Source organism: Mirounga angustirostris, unplaced genomic scaffold (genome assembly GCF_029215605.1).
Source record: "Mirounga angustirostris isolate CCGP_5_RB_7025 unplaced genomic scaffold, mMirAng1.0.hap1 SCAF_1, whole genome shotgun sequence".
Lineage (NCBI taxonomy): Eukaryota > Metazoa > Chordata > Mammalia > Carnivora > Phocidae > Mirounga > Mirounga angustirostris.
In genome coordinates, this window is record NW_026991709.1 from 11846001 (window position 1) to 11863177 (window position 17177).

Sequence of the window (17177 nt, forward strand, 5' to 3'; positions counted from 1 at the left end):
AATTACAAGTTCAAATTTACTCAGGTGAACTTTTGCTCTTTAACACATGCTAGGGTTCGAATGTGAACATGGTCTTCTCCTCCAGCATTACCCGCCTGCAGAGGACCAGGACCATCATTTTTTGGACAGAACTGCCTCCTAGAGTATCACAAGGCTACAAACTGCAGAGGGGAAAAGGGGAAAAATTATTTTTAAGATCTACAAAGAAATATAGGAACCAAGTCCTTTTCAGACTTACCAAAGGCTGGTGCACTAGAAATAGCAACGGGCTGCTGTTTCATGACAGGGGGAAGTGCAGAAGGGAGCTGATATCCTTGCAGCTTGAGTTTGATGAGTTTCATAGCTATGGAAAACTCCACTTGATCCATTCGTCCATCATTGTTCATATCAGCTAGTGCCCTGCAAACCAACATCGAGGGCGAGGAATGACTCTGACCATAAAAGAACCTTTCCTAAACCACCCTTCCCATCCACACTTGTCAGCCCTGGGGCAAACAGAAGAGAAGAAAACCAAACAGACCAAACCAAACCAAAACTTGTTTACCAAGCTATAGGGAGTAACCTGGGAATACTGACAAGGTTTTGTATAAAAGTAAAATACTTTCTATTGTGTTATTCTTTACTTATAGGATACATGAAGTAATTTTTAATCTGAATGCCAGGATATGCACTTTGGATATCAAATGGGATTCTTTTTGAGGTGGCGAAAAATGTTCTAAAGTTGGATAGTGGCCATGACTGCATGACTCTGTGAACACACTAAAAACCAGTGAATTATACATTTAAAAAGGGTGAATTTTATTGTGTGAATTATGTCACAATAAAGATGTTAGGGGAAGGGGCACTTGGCTGGCTCAGGGTCAGGAGTTCAAGCCCCATGTTTCCCCTAAAAAGTTATTAGGGGGAAAGGGTAGGAAAAGAGAGTTTATTTCTATGGATACTTGACCAGACAGCACCAACTCCTCTGTGGGGTTCCACGAACCTCACCATGGAGACTATGCTACGATATAGTTCTCCTACCTTTAAAGATGTGAACATTAATTAAATGAGCCTACACATGTAAAAATGGTACTCAGGCATAAATGATCAAGTGTAACTTGCAATGAGTATTTTCCTCCCCAGGTTTTAATTTTTATTTTTTCTTTCTTTCCTTTCTTTCTTTTTTTTTTTTAACTGAAGTAGATTTGACAATGTTATGTTAGTTTCAGGTGCAATGAGCTTTAAGCATAGCATCTCAAAGAAACTTAATAAGCAAAAGAAAAGGTTTTTACAAGTGGAAATGACTTCATGCAAACTACAACTGTGCATATTCACAATGAACCTCTTTTTTAATTTCTTTCTTTCTTTTTTTTTTTAATTTTATTTATTTGACATAGAGACAGAGAGAGAGGGAACACAAGCAGGAGGAGTAGGAGAGGGAGAAGCAGGCTTCCAGCTGAGCAGGGAGCCTGATGCCGGGCTCGATCCCAGGATGCTGGGATCATGACCTGAGCTGAAGGCAGTCGCTTAACCAACTGAGCCACCCAGGCGCCCCCTTTTTTAATTTTTTTAGTTAACATGTATTGTTTCAGGGGTACAGGTCTGTGATTCATCCGTCTTACACAAAACCCAGTGCTCACCACAACACACACCCTCCCCAGTGTCCATCACCGGGCCACCCCCCTCCCCTCCAGCAGCCCTCAGTTTGTTTCCTAAGATTAGGAGTCTCCTATGGTTTGTCTCCCTCTCTGGTTTTGTTTTGTTTCATTTTTCAACTCTTCTGCATGAAAAATGTTCATCCCTTGGGGCGCTTGGGTGGCTCAGTCAGTTAAGTGTCTGCCTTTGGCTCCAGTCATGAAACCAGGGCCCTGAGATCAAGCATCACACTGGGCTCCCTGCTCAGCAGGAAGCCTGCTTCTCCCTCTCCTCCCTGTTCATGCTCTCTCTCGCTATCTCTGTCTCTCTCTCTCAAATAAATAAATAAAATCTTAAAAAAAAATGTTCATCCAGATCTCATTTTTTAGTCTAGATATTAAAAATGTTAAAATGATTATTTTTAAACCGATCTACTTTATTTGAAACAAGTGATAAGACCAGCTACTCCAATTAAATTACCATGACTAGCCATCTTTTAAATGAGCCATATCTAGGTAGTGTCCAAAAAAGACAATTAAGTTTGATAGAAAATTATCCTATATTGCCGGAGTTAACTCAAGGAAAGAAAACATAAAACACAATGAAAAGCATGACATACAACAAATATTAAAAATCTCTATAAGCTGTAAGAGTCAACACTATTCTTTTAAAAAGTAAAAAAAAAAGGGGCGCCTAGGTGGCTCAGTCAGTTAAGCACCTGCCTTCAGCTCAGGTCATGATCCCAGGGTCCTGGGATCAAGCACCAAGGCATTCTCCCTCTCCCTCTGCCTCTGCCTGACATCCCCCCTACTTGTGCTCTCTCTGTCAAATAAATAAACAAATAAAATCTTTAAAAAAAAAAAAAAAGGTAAGAAAAAGTCATCAAGTGGGAGATGGGCTACAGAAACCACATTTGTGCCTCAGGTAGGTGCAGACCTCAGCTCTCCTGCAGTCAATGATCCCCTTCGGCAAACCCCACCAGTGGAGTCCAAATTCCATTCACCAATAGTGAGCCTGAGGGTCATTCCGCATATGGACCTTGGTCACTTGAATTAGTACATGAACTGCTCATTTACATCCTTTGTTAATAAGTTTTCTGATGGACTACGTGTCTTTTTCTTGTCAGTTTATAAAAGATCATTGTATGTTACATATCCACTGTTTATCTGTCAATTGTTGATTTTTTAAAATTTATCATTGGCCCATTTGTGTATAATATCTTTACTGTAAGAAATTCTACATTTTTATACCATATGATTTCGCTTACACGTGGAATCCAAAGAACAAAACAAACAAAATGGAAACAGACTCATACATGTCAAGTCACTGTTACATACTTGAAATTAATATAATACAACTTTTTTTAACTAATCCAGCCTCTTCTCACGGAACTAAAAAATACTTTTGCTGTATATTATGTTCATGTGAAGTGATACCTATTTCTGGATTATCTACTCTGAACAATTCCCAGTTCAATAAGACAGTGATCTGATCATACTGACTCCATGGTACAGTCTAGTATCTGGCAAGACTTTTCTTTTCTTGGGGCGCCTGGGTGGCTCAGTCGGTGAAGTGTCTGACTCTTGATTTTGGCTCAGGTCATGATCTCAGGGTCATGAGATGACGCGCCATGTCGGCTCCCTGCTCAGTGCAGAGTCTGCTTGTCCTCCCTCTGTTCCTCCCCCCACTCGCTCTCTCACTCTCTGTCTCTCTCAAATAAATAAATAAATAAATAAAATCTAAAAAATAACTTATTTTCTTAAATTTTGTTCAGCTACTCACAGATGTTAGTTTTCTTCCTTATGAATTTTAAAGATCATTTATCTATTCTACAAACAACCCTACTGGGATCCAAGCTGCAACTGCATTAAAGAGCCCACCAAAGACAATAGTATGTCTGTCTATCTGTTCAAATTTACAAATATTTCCTTTAATAAGATTAGATAACTTTGGGAGCACCTGGGTGGCTAAGTCGCTTAAGAGTCAGTTAAGCACCAGACTCTTGATTTTGTCTCAGGTCGCGATCTCAGGGTCATGGGATCAAGCCCCCATGTGGGGCTCCCCACTTAGCAGGGAGTCTGCTTGAGATTCTCTCTCAATCTCCCTCTGCCCCTGCCACCCATTCTCTCTCTTTCTCTAAAATAAATGAAAAATAAATCTGTTTTTAAGAAGGATTGATCACTTTTTTTACGTAAGTACTTATTTTAATTTTTTAAAAGATTTTATTTTATTGATTGATTGAGAGCTAGAGAGAGAAAGAGAATGCCAACAGGGAATGGGGCAGAGACAGAAGGAGAGCAGGCTCCACACTGAGCCCGGAGCCCGATGTAGGGCTCAATCCCATGACCCTAAGAGTCGGATGCTTATAACTGACCGAGCCACCCAGGCACCCCAGTCACTTTTCTTATTAAATGTATTCTTGGGAGTTTTATCTTTCCATCACTATTTTATTTTATTTATTTATTTATTTTTTCCATCACTATTTTAAATGGAACATTTCCCCGTTTCTGTATTTCGGTACTTACTTCCAGCATAGAGAAAAATTTTGCTTTTAACAATCATTTATGCTATATTCAGCTATCTCACCAAACTTCTATAAATATTATTTTTTTAACCTAAAATCTCTTAAGTTTGTTAAATATATTATTACATAACTAGCAAAAAAGAGTTAACTTTCGTTTCCATTATTTATACACTTCCTCTTTTTTATTGGTCTTACTGCCTCTAAGATATCATTGAATGTGTGAGCATCCTGCTAAGTTCTGGATTTCAATGAAAGGGCTGCAGTGTTTCACTGTTTAGAGTAACATTTGGTAGTGATCTTTAGAAAGTAACCTAACATATTTAAAAAGTTTCCTTTCTACATATTAGAAATGGTTACTATATATATATTTTTTTTTTTTTTAATCAAATGCCTACTCAGCATCTGCTGATCTGATCACACTTCCTTTTTTCTTTTGCTATAATATTAAGAGAATGCCTTGATTCTGAACCAAACTTGCATCCCTGGCATAAACTCAAGTTGGTCATAATTTTGAATATATTGTGGAATTCTATTTGCTAAGATTTTGTTTTGATTTTTGTATCTATATTCGTAATTGAGACTGGTCTCTGGTTGTTTTATTTTTGTAACTATCTTTCAGGTTTTATAAAGGAAGTTAAATAAGTAAAACGAGAGGTCAACCTTCCTTCTTTTCCTAAGTTTTTCTAAAAAGATATTCAGCTGTATCAGATGGTTCTCAGGGAAGAAAAAACTTGCCAACAATCAACATCAACATGCATACTTAAAAAAAAAAAAAAAATCAAGCAGAGAGATTCTCACTCCCTATTCCCAACATCACAGCCCCCCAAAACATATTTTCTAATGAGAAACAAATATCCAATGTGGGATAATGACTAGTTGGGGGAGAAGAGGCTTGCTAGTACCGTTAAGAGTTTAATTAGAACAATTTCATGTCTCTAAAAACCTTCCACTGAAGTGCCTCAGTGGGAGAGGAGATGAGACATATAATTCTCAAGTTCCAGGTGCTTGACTTTAAGCCACCCACCACAATCCCACATTTTTTCTGAAAATTTGGCGTGATCTTTCTTAAAACCTGTTTCCCTCAACTAACAGAACATTAAGTGTTGGGACTCATTGATAGTGGTAACTCAAAGGACTTTATGCAAATACAGTAGTTACTGCTACAAAGCTCAGCTTTCTCCCCACTCCCCTCTCCCAGTGAAAAAGCTGGAACTCTGGAAGAGCTGAAATTCTATTTCTCTAGGTTTCTCTGCAAAAAAACAACTTCAGCTCTGCCATCCACTTTCATCTCCCATCTATAGTTTACTCATGTCTAATAATCCCCCTGAAAGATGAACTAAAAGGCTAGGGAATCCTAAAATTAAATTCACAAAATTTCCAAAGTAAAAAAACACATATGCAAAAAACAAGCTTAAGTCAAACAATTACTGTATATGACTCTTAAAAACGAACTAACCTTAAATACATAGCACACATACATAGCAACAGGCAGGGCTGAGATGAGAAGGGGACCACAGGGATGCCAAAATCTTAAGGGACAAATAAACCATGTGTCCCTCTCATGCACTTTAGGTTACAACTCCAAATGAAGGGAAATCTGGCAACATCTACAGAACTACCTATGCATTTACTCTTTGACCTAGCAAATCCATTCATAGGAATTTACCCTGAAGATACACCAACAATATAAAAATGTTTATGATTTAGTTCATTCATTGCTACATTATTCGAAATAACTGTAACATGCACACACACAGGAGACTGGTTGAATATACTAAGGTGTATTTTCTACAGTGAGTACTATGTAACTGCAGGAAAAAAAGAGAGAAAGAAAGACATCTCTATGGAATGATACCAGTGATTTCCAGAATGTGTTAAGTGAGAAAAGCAAAGAACACAGGAACATTTAAAGGCGGTAACCTTTAAATAAGAAGGAAGAGGAAATAATTAAAATTTAGATACACACACATGATATATTATGAAGCTGTTTTTTCCACAAAAATAAACAAAGGAAAGATGATAAACTAATTCAGTAGATGAGCAGAGGGACGAAGTGATATCTATATATAGAATATAGAGTTACAGACTGAGGATACAGTCTCTCTGCATTCCTTTTGGTACAGTGTTGGCTTTTGGAACCTTGTTAATGTATGACGTATTCAGAAATAAAATTAAGTCCACAAAGGAGATCCCTAAACTGAATAAAAACAAAAACAAATCAACCCAACCCTATTTTAAGTAAATGGCATACCCAAAGAGGAGGAGTAACAGAGGACTTCACGTATCCTCAGTCTACAACCAACAAGAAGTATGAAGTACTTCTGAACTCCAGGGACTGTTTGGGCAGCGGACCTGAGTATGGCAATGCTGAAGGTACTCTTTATTCTAGGACTAAAGAACAAGACCAGCCTCCGCTCACGCACCTCATTCCCTGCGCCGGAGCTGAAAGCCTGTGGGTCTTTAGGGCCCATCTCACCCACAGAGGCTGCTCACGGATACCCACCTCTCACTGTGCAGATCAATCCAGCCTACTCGCTCATTCATTCATTTGCTTTTTTATTCATCCAACAAGTAATTCTTGAGGGCGGCACCTACTAAAGTCTAGGCCCTTTCTAGGAATTGGTGTTAGTACTTGAAAAAGACAGGAGAAGGTTCCTGCCCTCACCGAGCTGATATTTTAGGACAAGTAGACGCTAAGTGAGAAAACTAATCAAATTCTTCCCCGTGATGTTAGTCCTGTTCAGAAATAAAACGAGGTAGTGGGAAAGAGAAGACGGTGGGTAGGAGCAGGTGGGCAGAAGGAACTACTCTAGATGAGTGGTCAGGAAGTACTTCTCTGAAACCAGAAGAGTACTCAGCCAGCCAGCTGTGTGAGGATCTTGAGAAGAACCCTATTACAGATTACAAGAGGAAATAACAAGCGCAATGCCCCAGAGGCAAGGAGGAGCCTGGCCCATATCAACAGAGAAAAGGTCAGATGAAAAAAGGCCAGAGCCAGCTCCGGTTGGGAGCCTAGACAGGACTTTTGGGTTTTCTTCTCAATGGGGAGTTTAAAATGGATTTACTTTTTCCAAAGACAGTGTGGGCGCTATATTGAGAATGAAATCTAAAGGGGCAAGTGTGAGAAAGACTCCAGGAGAAATGCTGACCGGTGGGCCCAGGTGGGATGACAAATGAGGACAGTAGCAACGGAGACAGAAAGAAATGGCCAAATGGGGGGAAAGTCTGTAAATGGAACCAAAGGAATGCGCTGATGGACTGAATGTGTAGGGTGAGGAAAAAAGAGGAGACAAGCGTGGCTCCCAGCAGCCGGACAGATGCTCGATTCTATGAACTGAGGACGGAGGGGATGAGGGATACAGGAGCGGGGAACAAGAGTCCAGGATGCCTTTCTTTCTTTCTTTTTTTTTTGGTGAGTTTGGCAAATTGATCTTGTTGGTGGCTGAAGGTTCCTTTGACATATACACAGAAGTGTCCTAAGGAACTAGTTGTTACACAGCTGTTGGCCCTGCCTCCACGCCCCACCCTTGAACAGACCACCAAGCTGTTCTCGTATTTGCGATTATATCTCTGGCTCCTGCCTTCTCTCTCAGGGCTAACTCTGAAGAAGTCAGGTATTGCTCAGGGTACTAAGTGAATAAGTATCAGAGGTAGTGCTGAAAGACAGATTTTACTCATAATTTGCACTACACTATTCCATTATCTTAGCAGGACATCTGTGGTTCATGAAATCTATGACTCCTCAAAGATATTTCTTCTGGGAAAAGATACTTAGAGGTGTGTTTCCCTCCCCGCAATAACAATTCTTGATAAAAGGAAAACACGCCATCACAAATTTATTTAAGAAAATGTCAGAAAAAATTAAAGATAAAGAACAGTTTTGACTCAAGCAAGACTGCCAATTCCTCATCTTTGTTGTTAATAAAAATTTTCACTATAAAAATAATAAGTTGGAAAAATGACCTTAATATGCTTAGCTAAAAACAGTTTGGAAAGCTGACAGCTGTCTTAACTGAAACAAAGTGAAATTTACTAGATGATACTTTATTTTTCTTCACTACGCTTACTATCATGTGACAATTTTTATACTATTAACTATATCCTTTCACCAGACTGCAATTTCTATGAAAGCATGGATTTTGTCTATTCTGTTCACTGCTGCATCCCAAGCACCTACAATAGTCACTGACCCATAGAAGACATGCAATAAATATTTTTCCACTGTTGCATGAATAAATGTAATGAGAGATTTTCCTGCAGCACATACACATCATAAAATTGCTTCCTGAATGAACATTCATAAATTGGGAATATGACCTAAAAGAATTCAATGGAAGAAGTTATGCCTGAGAAAGGAAGGTTGTAGTAAGCAACCTTGACTGCTGGTGTAAGAACAATCATATACCAGAACACAAAGCAAAAGAAATCTTCTTACACTTAACACAGATGTCACATGTCTCTCGAATTTAAACTCAGGCACTTAACTGCCAGGTCAGTGCCCCTGTGCTCACATGAGCATGAGTTCTTGCTCTCTCCTCCACCTCCCCACCCCTTGGCAAAACTTTTACTTTATTTTATTTATTTTTTTTTTTTAAAGATTTTATTTATTTGATAGAGAGAGACATAGTGAGAGAGGGAACACAAGTAGGGGGAGTGGGAGAGGGAGAAGTAGGCCTCCCGCGGAGCAGGGAGCCCGATGCGGGGCTCGATCCCAGGACCCTGGGATCATGACCTGAGCCGAAAGCAGGCGCTTAATGACTGAGCCACCCAAGCGCCCCTACCTTTTACTTTATTTTAAAAGCCATTCCAAAAACCTTGGTTATGTGACTTTCCCAGCTCAAAGTGGATCAGAAGTAAGAGCTAGAAGGGCATCATAGGAGGAGGCTCACCAATCGGAAGAGACAGTCTGGCAGCCAATATGCTGACAACCAGGAAAAAGAACATAAAGCAGACACCAAAAAAGGCGCAGGAATCTGGTATCATTTAGTTTCAATTCAAATTTATCCATATACAAATATATACATATATTTCCCATGAGAGTTTTGCTATTCAGAACACGGTAAATGATTTTCATACTGACATTGGTAATCAAGCTTGGACTACGTTCTGTAGACTCTGCTTGAAGACCACAGGGACTATGTCAATCTTTATTAATTTCCATTAAATTGTTAAGAAAGGTCGTTCATTTCGGGGGACAAGCAATCAGCTGGACAATTTAGTTATGGGGACTACCCAGTCCCTGATGATGACAGCAGGCACCGTTTTGGGTTTTGTTTTGAGGGCCTATTGGCCTATTACACGCTGGGACCCACACTAAGTCATTTATATACAGTTTTTTACACAGTCCTTTCTATACGGCCAATTTTTCCAACAAACTTGTCAGGAAAATACATCTGCCCATTTTCTAGATTAAGAAACAGAGGTTAGAGAGGATGAATACATGTTCAAATCATAAAGACCGAATGTAGTGCAGCTGGGATTCAAACACAGGTGTGTGACCACAAATCCTGTCCTCTTTCTACTACACAGCGAGCCGCCCGTACAACGCTAATAAACCCTGGAAATGAAGTATTAATTGCAAGAAACGCAAGGTGCGAGGAAAATGTGACTTCCTGGCAAGAGACCTCAGCGTGGCATGACCGAAGTCATAAACCTAAAATCCAAACTATTTGCCACTCTTTTTTATTGTCCCTTTCTCTCCTGTAGGTTCAAAAGACTGAATGCTTATTTGTGATCAAGGAATCAAGTTAATCAAGGAATTCAACATTATTTATTACGCATTTGCCTTGCACAACACTATAATAAATACAAGTTAATTTCCCTGGCTGTTTCACTACTAGCCCTCAAATATTTTCCTTACCTTGTGGTCAAAGATACAGAACCACTGCATTATAGAGCAAGAAATGTGGGACATTCAGATGAGTATGGGTGATGTAGATGAAGCTAAAATAAACTAATGAGAAAATATCAAAATGTAGACTTCTCCACTGGAAATTCAGGTTTTTGACAATGTTACCCTACAAATGTCACCACTTTTTCTTTTTTTCTTTAATGTTCCACATCGAAAGATACTTTTCACAAGTATTCTCTGGTAAGAAGTAGTAGAGTATTTCAGACTAGAGATTTATGTTCGCCTTCAAGATCGTAAGAAATCATATTACTGGAATATTTTATTTTACCTCCTTCTGCTTATGTGAAGTTCCAACTTACCATATCTGTGCTAAAACAGGTTGAGGTAACCCAGATTGAAAAAAAAAGTTTCTAGCTTGATCACCTGTAAATTAAATAGAAAACGTTTCAGAAAAGAAACAGCTGACAGATATATTCTTACAGCAAAATTGCAAAAATAAGAGGCTAGTAATTCTGCAAATACAGACTTAAATATACGATAAGAGCCAAATGGTAAGTCTATAAGCAACAGTAAAATGAATCCATCAGATTCACTGACGAATTCACTGACTTTAGAACACTTTAAAAATTCAGAAAAAAGGGCCTATCAAGTGCAGGGGTAGATTGTCCACTTTAATTAACCTGCTATTAAGTAACATGGGAACAGCTATACATATGACAATGCACATCTATAGGAATCCTCAAGAAACTGATGACCCACACTTCTACTTTTTTAAGTTCTCTGCGACTCTTAATATCTACACTTCAAATTGTCAGTGCTTCTGCTATATTTATGGGGTAAAAGTAACAATATTTACAAGATTCATAGCAACAGTTAAGAATTGGGTGCCTGGGTGGCTCAGTTAGTTAAGCATCTGCCCTCGGCTCAGGTCATGATCCCAGGGTCCTCTGGGATCCCACTCCCACTCCCCCTGTTTGTGCTCTCTCTCTCTGTCAAAATAAATAAAAAAAAATCTTTAAAAAAAAATTAAGAATTAACAATTTAAAGAGAACTGTGATACACACACACACACAAACAAGTCCCCAGGAAATCTAGATCCCATTTTTCCTAAAGCTATCTCCTGAAGGATAACCCAACAGAAAAGATAATAGAAAAGGCAGGGGCACCTGGGGGCCTCAGTCAGTTCAGCAACCGACTCTTGCTTTCAGCTGGAGTCATGATCTCGGGGTCCTGGGATCAGCCCTCACGTCAGGCTCCGCGCTCAGCACAGAGTCTTCTTGTCCCACTCCCTCCTCCTCTCCCCCGTCCCTCCCTCATGGGCATGCTCTCTCTCTCTCTCTCAAATGAATAAATAAATAAATCTTAAAAAAGAAAAGAAAACGCAAACTACAAAAGGAACAATAAGAGAACTCTGTTGTTTTAAGTATTCAGAATCTGTTCATTTATTTATATTTCCCAAACCAGTTCAAGATCAGAATTAAACAAGCATTTTAGCTCAAGGACCATAGTCCATTGCTTTACTACTTAAAGAATATGGTCCAGGGGCGCCTGGGTGGCTCAGTTAGTTAAGCGACTGTCTTCGGCTCAGGTCATGATCCTGGAGTCCCGGGATCGAGTCCCGCATCGGGCTCCCTGCTCGGCAGGGAGTCTGCTTCTCCCTCTGATCCTCCTCCCTCTCATGCTCTCTGTCTCCCATTCTCTCTCTCAATAAATAAATAAAATCTTTAAAAAAAAAAAAAGAATATGGTCCACTGACCTTTACCAATTCCCGTAAGTGTTATGCCCACAACAAGTGGCTTGACATCCATAAAGGGATGCAAACAGGTTTGAATGCGGTACAGGTAAAGCAACTGAAAAAATACAGGCCCAGATGTCCACCTGGGTCATATGTGCCCACCTTAGCTTTGCATTTAGCTTTGCAAAATGGATTTTCCAGAGATATATGCACCACTGATAAGTAAAAATATAAAAATACTGATTCCAATTACCAGTAATAAATCCAGATATTGGCTTTAAACTATGGAACTGTTGATCATGCTTCGCTCTTTCTTCTACAGTTATGGCCCAGATATCCAGGCTGCCTATAAACCAAAGAAAAGAAAAATTATTCAGTGCAAAAAGAATAATAAAGTGCTCACATGCACTATCTCCCTAGTACTTCCAGATTCTTTCATTAGGTTATCAATTATTTGATTAATCAACATCTGTTTGTCCTTGGAAGTTATGCATGTAAGTTAGAAAATTAAAAGTAAAACAGGCCAAAATAAGAAAGATACTGGCACAAATTCTTTTTTTAAAAACTTATCCCGTTATCTTGTAGCTAGCAGGACTATATAGAGATATAAGTTAACAGCCATTTATTTACATAAACTCAAGCAACAATCCAATTTAAAACTACATTCTCAGGTGTTTTATTTATTTATTTATTTTTATTTGCGAGAGAGAGAAAGAGAGACAGAGAGCATGAGAGGGAGGAGGGTCAGAGGGAGAAGCAGACTCCCTGCTGAGTAGGGAGCCCGATGTGGGACTCGATCCCGGGACTCCAGGATCATGACCTGAGCCAAAGGCAGTCGCTTAACCAACTGAGCCACCCAGGCGCCCCTCAGGTGTTTTAAATGTCACAGGAGAGGGCGCCTGGGTGGCTCAGTCGTTAAGCGTCTGCCTTTGGCTCGGGTCATATCCCAGGGTCCTGGGATCGAGGCCCACATCCGGCTCCCTGCTCAGCAGGAAGCCTGCTTCTCCCTCTCCCACTGTGCCTGCTTGTGTTCCCTCTCTCACTGTGTCTCTCTGTCAAATAAATAAAAATAAATAAATCTTTAAATGTCACAGGAGAAAGTCAGGAATGAAGCAGAGTTTCACAATTCGTATCGCAAGTGATTCCATGAAAATCTTTTTGGAGTGACAAAAATATTGAAATACTGGATTGTAGTGGTGATTACTCAACTCTGTAAAGTTACTAAAAGTCACTGAATTATACAGTTAAAACTGGTGCATTTTATGGTATGTAAACTATACCTCAATAAAGATGTGTTTAAAATGGGTATCCTGGAAAAAGATAAAGGCAAACTGAAGAGAATGGGATTTGTGTTCTCCTTCAGTTTCAGCTCTAAGACTGACCAGATGCCCCTTCACTTCTGAGATCTTCCTCGCTTTCATCCTAGGTCTCCTCAGTGTCATCCAAAATAATTTTAGATTACATAGATGAAAGACCTTCAAAAGTTCAGATACTCTCCAAAAAGGTGGGAACAGGCAATATGTATGTTTCATACAAAATACGAATGTGACCGGCACAAAAGCAAAATGTCTGAATGTCGTGCCTCCCCTCTCCATGTTGTCCAGTCGGACAGCGACAGGAAGAGTGAGATTCAGTCAGTCGCTGGAAACAGAGTTCCTGGCTGCCTCCTACATGCCAGTCACTGTGTCAGACATCAGAGACACCGTAGTGACCGAAGAAAGATATGATCCCTTCTCAGAGGCCTCATAATCCTGCAACTTCTACTGCCCTGTTGAAATCCGTCCCCAGATGGGGCGCCTGGGTGGCTCAGTCGTTAAGCGTCTGCCTTTGGCTCAGGTCATGATCCCAGGGTCCTGGGATCGAGCCCCCCATCGGGCTCCCTGCTCTGCAGGAAGCCTGCTTCTCCCTCTCCCACTCCCCCTGCTTGTGTTCCCTCTCTCGCCGTGTCTCTCTCTGTCAAATAAATAAATAAAATCTTAAAAAAAAAAAAGAAAGAAATCCGTCCCCAGAATTATAAACTAAAGCAACAGCAAAAACACAACAGAACACAAACCTGCTCAGTAACTAAGAAGAGGGACAAAAATAAAACAATAATGCTAATGGTGGTGAAAAGTTTGCAGGGCTCTGTGCTGGAATTCCACAGGGACTTTGACAGATGTGATCAGAGGGGTAGTGATTTGTGCCTCACTCTCCTCATGACTGATCAGACAGTTGCCAAAAGGCAGCCATAATAATGGCGTCCTCTCTTTAAACAAAACAAAACAAAACAAAAACCTGGCCAGTAAGCAAAACTAGTATTTAACACTTTCATCATAATATTAGGAAAAATTACCTGAAAAAAACCATTTTATGCAGATTCATATGTTTTAAGCAGATAAAGTAAAACAAATGTCCTGCTTCCAATTCAGGCTTTGGGAAAAGTACAGAATAAATGACTCAGTCACTTTAACAAATACAATGTGAAGAGAAAACAGTGAAAGGCACAGGAGACACGTGAACTGAGAGTAATGTCTGGACCCTGAATTGAACCGACAAACCATAACAAAAAAAGGTCTGAAGACTGTCAGGGAAATTCTAACACTGACTTGATAGTTGAGGATATTAAGGAATTACTGTGAATTTTATAGGTATGATAATGGTATCATAGTTATGTCTTTAAGAGTGTTCACATCTTTCAGAAACACACGCTAAAATATTTGTGGGTGAAATGAAATGATGCCTGGGAGTTGCTTCCAAGGAATCCAGATGAAACAATATTAAAAATAGGGTTCAGAGGGGCGCCTGGCTGGCTCAGTCAGTTAAGCGTCTGGCTTGGGCTCAGGTCATGATCCAGGGGGTCCTGGGATAGAGCCCTGAGTCAGGCTCCTTGCTCAGCAGGGAGTCTGCTTCTCTCTCTGCCCCTCCCTCCTGCTCTGCTCTCTCTCAAATAAATAAATAAAATTTAAAAAAAAAAAGGATCTCAGGGCACCTGGCTGGCTCAGTCGGTAAAGCATGTGACTCTTGGTCTCAGGGTCACTGGGCATGGAGCCTACTTTAAAGAAAAGAAGAAAGAAAAAGGTCTCGAATACATTAAAAAAGGAAAATCTTTGAAAACTTACCTCCAAAAGGTGTTAGAAACTGAGCCATGGTTCTGTCACTTTTACCTTGCTAATCGACGCCTGTAATTGAAATACAACATTTAAGTTTCTGAAAACTTCATTTCCTATATACATATAAACACACTAACACACTGTCTTTAGTTTTCAGAAACTGAGAGCAGTACCAGCGCTCGGGAACAGCACTACAAATCAAAGTTACAACCAAGGGGTTCATTCATTCATTGTCTGCAGTGTCCTAGCGCCAGGTACAATGACAGGCACTGCGCAACGCTGACGCAAGACTCTCCGGAAGCAAGAGGCTTTCAGTCTGGTGAGTGACACTATTAGCTCAGGACAGCCTGTTACATCACGACTGTGCTGTTTGTTACTCTTTAAATATATGCTTTTCTTCGCCATCTACATATACCAGCCCATCTGCTTGGTGGTTTTAACAGCGGCTTCTTTTAATGAGCACATAGTACACGCTGCACACTGTTTACAGAAGAGGAAAACGAGAATCAGAGAGATGAAGTGATCCAAGCAATACCATACATCTGGTGGCAGGGCTGGATTTGAGCAGGGCCAGCAAACCCCACAGCCTGTGTTCCACCCCTGAAAAACACTGCCCATTTTGCGAAAGGTTGTAACCAATGTATACTGTACTAATGTCCAGAATACCAAACACAAACGCAACGCTCCAAAATCCAATCATGAACAGCCGATGTGAAACCAAGCCTGTCTTCTTCCCCAACAAAAATAATCCATAATGAGTATCATCCTTATGCTTAACAACATGGCAGACGAATATAGTTAAAAACGAGTACTAAGGGGCGCCTGGGTGGCTCAGTCGTTAGGCGTCTGCCTTCGGCTCAGGTCATGATCCCAGGGTCCTGGGATCGAGCCCCACATCGGGCTCCCTGCTCTGCGGGAAGCCTGCTTCTCCCTCTCCCACTCCCCCTGCTTGTGTTCCCTCTCTCGCTGTGTCTCTCTCTGTCAAATAAATAAATAAAATCTTTAAAAAAAAAAAAACGAGTACTAAATATTCATACATTAAACAATTTATTTTATTTTTTTTTTAAAGATTTTATTTATTTATTCATGACAGACAGAGAGAGAGAGAGAGGCAGAGGGAGGAGCAGGGAGCCCAATGCGGGACTCAATCCCAGGACCCTGAGATCATGACCTGAGCCGAAGGCAGATGCTTAACCATCTGAGCCACCCAGGTGCCCCACATTAAACAATTTAGATACGTTCAGATTTTTAAAATGATAGTCCCCTGCCCTAATACTCTTCAATTTTATATTCCAATCTGTCCGTGGATTTTTTTCCCCCAACTATCATATTTTTAAACTTCCAAAAGCTCTTTCTTATTCTCAACTCTTTATTCCTACTGCCCTGTCTTTTCTTTTAATGGACACAACGTCTTTTACTCTCCTGATTTTTTTTTACTGGGGGAAGGGGGTGAGAAGGGAGTACTTTTGCTCTTTCATTTTCCTCTGTCTCTCATTTGATTTCTTTTTTGTTTGTTGGCTGTTTGTTTTGGGTCTCTCTCACTTTTGAGGCTTTCCTCAGATATCTGGTGATCCCTGGCTGCTTCTTCATATTTAAGAGTAAGGCACTAAAAAAAATGGGCATGGGTGCCAGGTCTGTTGACAGATGGGCTTCTTAATACAATGGTCAGATGTGCCCAGTCACATTTCAGTAAGAGACCTCCAAACATCAGTATGCAGAGGTCTCTTTGCTGAAGTCGTTCGGTTTTACCAGACAGAAGTGTACAGGAGGGTGCTGGCTTTGGGGGAGGAACGGAAAAGAAAGGAAGACGTGAAGGGGCCTCCACTTCCAAACATATGCTAACACATATGCCCTTTATCTTCAGCCCCAAGCTTCACCGTTCTGGTCAGCAGCCTCTCTGGTTCTAGGAAAAACAGAACTGAAGAAGTCACCTGTCTGCTGGGGATGCAGGAGAAGACATTCCAAAAGATCTGGATACAGATTTTTAAAGAACTTCCATTTCAGCTGCAGAACTGACCTCTGTCTTAGGCAGCCACCAAACACTCTGAAGCCTGTCAAGACATTCCTGGGGCCAGCTGACTTGTCCTCCATCTCTATCCGCCCTCTGTAGGCACTAGGTTGCACCTTTCTCTGAACTCAGTTACCCATTCTGTTCACTCTCTGGTTCTAGAAAATTCTTAAAAGCTTTTGCTCACTGTCTTCTCCACTGTTATCTTTCTCCCTGTGAGTTAACGTCTGCCATGCTTCTGGTGTGACCACTGCAGACTTTATGGAAGAAGAAGAGAAAACACATGTGGTCAAGCAGCCATATTTAAGTGTGTGTCGGGCGGGGGGGCGTTCTGGCTCCAGTTCTGAAGCAGGCTC

At 40.5% G+C, this 17177-nt stretch overlaps 1 protein-coding gene across 6 annotated transcripts in view; it reads right to left on the minus strand.

Annotated features, from left to right (window-relative positions):
• Window positions 1–17177, minus strand: part of ITSN1 (intersectin 1) — a 214063-nt gene that overhangs the window by 132137 nt on the left and 64749 nt on the right. For 5 of the 6 annotated variants that reach the window (XM_064579196.1, XM_064579188.1, XM_064579187.1 and 2 more), the window contains 4 exons: window positions 14823–14882; window positions 11978–12070; window positions 10349–10412; window positions 239–399 (listed from right to left, as the gene is read on the minus strand). In XM_064579196.1, the coding sequence (XP_064435266.1) occupies window positions 239–399; window positions 10349–10412; window positions 11978–12070; window positions 14823–14850 (346 nt within the window). In that variant the 5' untranslated portion in view covers window positions 14851–14882. Of the gene's footprint in view, window positions 1–238; window positions 400–10348; window positions 10413–11977; window positions 12071–14822; window positions 14883–17177 lie in introns of those variants that run through there. The other variant, XM_064579191.1, reaches the window with a different exon arrangement.